The sequence below is a fragment of the Zeus faber genome (genome assembly GCF_960531495.2).
Source record: "Zeus faber genome assembly, chromosome: 17".
NCBI classification, from domain to species: Eukaryota; Metazoa; Chordata; class Actinopteri; order Zeiformes; family Zeidae; genus Zeus; species Zeus faber.
Window position 1 is genome coordinate 3,259,623 of NC_137204.1, and position 5,143 is coordinate 3,264,765.

Genomic DNA, 5,143 nt, shown 5'->3' on the forward strand with positions numbered 1-5,143 from the left:
AATAAAAATCAGAATGTAGACAATAGGGGTTGTTATTTGGGGGTCAGAGATTAGGGATGGTTATTTTTATTTTTATTATTATTATTATTATTATATAAAATAAATGTTACATGATTCATATAGATTTATTGAATTACTTATTGTAATTGAATACTTTTTACTTTACATTTTTAAGTAATTTGATCCTGCATACCTGTAATCTTAACAAAGAATGCAATTCCCCAATAATCTATAATTTCCTAAAATCACCTTGTCCCTTTAACTGGTGGTTCAGCTGCGGTAGAGTGAGGGGGACTGCGGGTTCATTGAGTTCATCCATCAATCTGAAGCGGCAAGAACACCGTGTCTCGGATGGGTCTTACCCTCACCTCCATTTAGGGGGAGTATAATTACTAAACCAGACGTCGCTCACGGTATTCGACAGTAGATCATAACAATTTTGATCCGTATACTACTCCAGTTTATTTTTTTCAACCGGGAACGAGAAACTACCGATGGCTTCCGCCGCCATTTTGGGGTCATTCGAGGTACCTTAAACCTGCCGGAAAAACCAAGCGCTATGGCCGCTAAATCATGATGATGGCCGATCTGTGTTTTAGAGCGACGGAAAGAGGACAAGGGAGGATCGCACCCTTGTTATACCCGCCCCAATGTCTCCCGCAGGGTGCAACGCAGCAGCAGGGTGCGGACATCCAGGAGCTCGCTTCCAAGAGGGTCGACGTCCAGAAGAAGCGCTTCTACTTGGACGTAAAACAGAGTTCCCGGGGACGCTTCCTGAAAATCGCCGAGGTTTGGATCGGACGGGGGCGCCAGGACAACATCCGCAAAAGCAAGCTAACTCTGTCGATGTCTATGGCACCCGATCTACGGTATTCGTTGGGGGATTTTATCGATTACTACGCACGGATCGGTTTGCGGAGCGCCGCGGCGCTGCAGCGGGCGGATGAGCGGAGCGACGCCCGGGTTCGGTCGCGGAATCCCCGCGGCGCACAGCGGGAGCGCCTGTTGTCTCCCGCCGGCTCCGCAGCGTCCGAAGAGGCCGCCCAACGCGTTTTAAAAAGCGAATCGATCGAGAAGGACAACCGTAAGTACTACCTGGACCTGAAGGAGAACCAGAGGGGCAGGTTCCTCCGCATACGACAGACGGTGAGTAAAAGCCACGGCAGCATCGGTTACTACGGCCCTGGGGGCGAGCAGAGCATCGTGCTGCCAGCACAGGGACTCATCGAGTTCCGCGACGCGCTGTCGCAGCTCATCGAAGACTACGGGGGCGAGGACGCCGGCGGGGATCCGGCGCGGGGAAGCGGCCAGAACCAAGACGGAGACCCCGACCTCCCAGAGGCGGCGTCCTTTCGCGTGGACAACAAGCGGTTTTACTTCGACGTCGGATCTAACCGCCACGGGGTGTTTCTGAAGATCAGCGAGGTGAGGCAGCCCTATAGAAACACCATTACTGTCCCGCTAAAAGCCTGGGCTCGTTTCGGAGAGAACTTTATCCGGTACGAGGAAGAAATGAGGCTGATTATATCATGTCAGAAGGAGAAGAGGGGGATACAAAGGGAAGAGCAAGAGGACCCCGATGATTGACGACAGTAGATCACTATATTGGCCATCTACTATATACTAATCGATTTAGGGGGTTAAAACAATGAAAACAATGACAACTTGGACATAAACAACTATAGCAAATGCCACCCACCCCCTTTAATCTTTAATATATGGTTATGTATTTTACTGTATAACTATTGCCAACAAGCACTTTCGATTTTTTTTTGCATGACAACAAGCCTTTATGAATCTAACCCACAATGAGTTGTTTTTTTTGTTATTTTTTTGCAAATATTGCGTAATTTAGATTAATAAATCCAAACACAATTGTAAATTATCAAGTTTAAACTTTTTTTTAAGTGTGTGTGTGTGTGTGTGTGTGTGTGTGTGTATATATATATATATATATATATATATATATATATATATATATATGTATGTATGTATGTATGTATGTATGTATATGTATATATATATATATATATATATATATATATATATATATATGAGACAATCCATTGCGATACTGAACTGAAATGTTAACTATTCGGTAAATTATATTATTTTGTAAATTCTGAGAAACCCCCTGTCAAAGATTTCATATACACATTTTAAACACACTGGAGAGAGGAAGAAAAAAAAGTATTGATATCAACAACAAAAATAAATATGATCTGTAAAACCAAAATTCTGAGGTTTCCTTTTTTTTTTTTTTTTAATTGATGAATTAAAGTTGAAATTGAAGGCCACCTAAAAAACATAACTTTAAATTGATACAACTCCATCTCTCTTCCCAGTGTGTCCTGCAAGTTATAGAATTTTTTTTTTTTTCTTAATAGGTCTCTTTTAGTTTTTCTTTTTTTTGCCTTTTTTGTTTTACATGTCACAAATAAGCAGATTAGCGATGGTACTAGGACAGATGTTTCAATATATTCAGAGAATAAACATGAATTTATCGTCTCTACTAAACACTCCTGATCATTGGTGGGTTTGATGGACGAATATACAGGAGGTGACTGTAGAAAGGGCTCATCATTTTTCTCAGAGAGGGCTGTGTTCAAAATCTCTCTATTACTTAAAAAAATATGTTACTTGTGTAGAATCCCGGGATTTTGATTTGTTTTTTATTGATTAATGTGAATGTGATGACATCCTACTGTATGGATCATTTTAGTTCGGTATGTTTTTACGGTAATATCTCATATGACGACAATCTGCTACATTGTGCTATTTGTATATTTGCCTTGCAGAAGCTATACTAAATGAACGAGTTATCTATGTTAAAGTAGGGATAGCACTGCTTTTAAAGGGATATCTTTTTTTAAAGGTTGGTTTCGCTGCTTTTCGATCAGTGCTTTAATAAAAATGTTATTTTCCGTCATTTCCAACGGTTCATAGCACAACCGCACTGAACGCATTGCAGTCAAGAAGCACATTAAATTTCCTCTTTTGAAAACTGGAAAAGTCACAATTGTTTTGGTTTTTTTATGTTTAGAGTCATGGTAATATGGCATTTTATTTAAAGAAAATGTTTTGCTGTTACTGCAATACATCCCAAGCATAATGTTGGACTACAGCAGGTTGGAAGGAGGAAGCTTCCTGTTCCTATTCTTATGTTAAGCTAGGGCTTTTCAGGATTTTCAAGGCCAATTTGGCATGATTTGAGGGCTGGGTTCAGTTGTCATCGGGCTGAATCCGGGATACCCCGGAGTAGTCGCTCTAAAGAAACAGCTGTCATCAATTTGTGTATGTAAATGAAGGACTCAAATCTCTCTCTATACGATCCCAAATGACCAGGTCATGATTCAATCAAACATGTTTAATTTTATCGGGGCTGGTCTTTCCATAATCCTAGTGTGTGCGTCAATGCCTCTCCAAATCACCACGGCAAATTTTCAACTGCCAATGAGATTGTGCGCCTGCGCGATGGTGAAGAAAGCAGCAAGTGGGCGAGTGTGAACTTCTGAAATGGAGGAGCGATCTGGAGAATTGTGGTGACTCATGAGTGTCTAATTTGTGTATAATTTCAGCACTGTAAGTCTGCTACACAGACAACCACAGTAGTGATCTTAACAGCATCCATGTTTGTTTTGGTGTCAAAATATCGCAAGATATATTGCCTCTTGTGGGAATATACATTTTCGTGAGTGCAGGAGTACCACAAGACTCTTTTGTCTGTTCTCCATCTTTAAATATGTGTTCCTCAAAGACAACAGTTATGTGTGTACGCAGAAGAGACGGAACATTTGCTTATTTCAATGGTTAAATGTGCCCTGCTCAATTTTTTAATTGGAAAAAAAAATCACATAATGTGGACGAGGCTATAGTGTTGATGTAGCCAAAAGAGTGGATTCGTGGAAGTGCAAATGAGACGATCAAATAAGAAATAACAATATAAAATGCAGTGTACCAATACTTTGTTTTCAGTTTAACATACTATATAAAGACTGTCGAACAAGTGAACTTGCCATTTTCAAAAAAAGGACATTGAACATGTTTTTTCAAACAACGTTTTCCCCATTGGGCTGTATACAAAGTGAGATCACAGTGAAAAGCTGCAGTTGAGTCCGGCGCCCTTCCCAAGGACCAACCACAGGCCACCTGCAGAAACCTTGCTAGCTGGTAGTTTGAGATCTGTCTTGAAACCCACAGTTCAAGTTGTTTGTGGGTGGCATCAAGCAAATCCTGAGTTGGTTCTGTTTTGATGGCCCATAATTAAAAATATGGCTGATATTAAGAGTTAACTGATTTAGGTGAGGGTAGTAATAACATTGTCTTGGGGAGTACAGGTACTCCTCACTTAACAACCGAGTTCCGTTCCTAGGACCAGGTCATTAAGTGAATTAGTCTATAAGCGAGGACCCTTGGTATTTCAAAGTAAGGGGGCGTGGCAATTGCAAATGCTAGTGTAGTGAATACAAACATACTCCGGGAACGAGGCAGACTGAGAACAGTGATGCGCGATGAGATGCCTGACGCTGAGATGCAGCGCGCATGCCGCGGTATTGTACGCAGCGCACAATACAGACTGGTCAGAGAGTTGGTCGTAAGTAGTACCTGTATATGACCTTGATGACAGTAATGAAAACATAATGAATAGCTGGTGAATCAAAATGTCAAAATACGGAAGCCTGTGACTGGGTTGTGGTTCTGCTCTGTTGACTTATTTGATATGGGTTGGGAAGGTTAGGACACCTGTCGTTGTACCGTACCGATTCAGGTTTAGAATGTAATTTGTGCATACAGGTCGGGTTAGAGGGGGAAAAAAGCTGCAACTTTCTCAGAAGTAAAGCATTCAGCAAAGTTGTGCTATGAACAGTTACAAAAGATGGGAACCAAATTTTTGAACAAGGCATGGGGTAAAAAAATGGCAAAACTACCGTTTTAATTGTCAACATTTGATTATGATTGATTTGTAAATTAATCCTCAAAAAAACATAGCTAAAATGACAGTTGCTCAGAAAATTTTTTTTGTAATTAGATCAGTGCTTAAAGTGGGCCGGCTCTCACTGGTATGCAGTACTGACACTACATTTAGTTTTTGCTGTACCAGGACTTTTTCTTGAGCACTGGCACTCCTCACAAGCTGCCGGTA

The 5,143-nt window shown here is 41.1% G+C and overlaps 1 protein-coding gene across 1 annotated transcript; it reads left to right on the forward strand.

Annotated features, from left to right (window-relative positions):
* Positions 1-354: 354 nt before the first annotated feature.
* purg (purine-rich element binding protein G) lies at positions 355-1,798 on the forward strand. The gene has a single exon (XM_080017275.1). It carries the CDS (start codon positions 574-576, stop codon positions 1,585-1,587), a length of 1,014 nt encoding a protein of 337 aa, XP_079873401.1. The 5' UTR covers positions 355-573; the 3' UTR covers positions 1,588-1,798.
* The last annotated feature ends 3,345 nt before the right edge of the window (positions 1,799-5,143 follow it).

Coding starts and splice junctions, on each gene's coding strand:
- purg (XM_080017275.1), top strand. CDS start 574: ATGATGATGGCCGATCTGTGTTTTAGAGCGACGGAAAGAGGACAAGGG.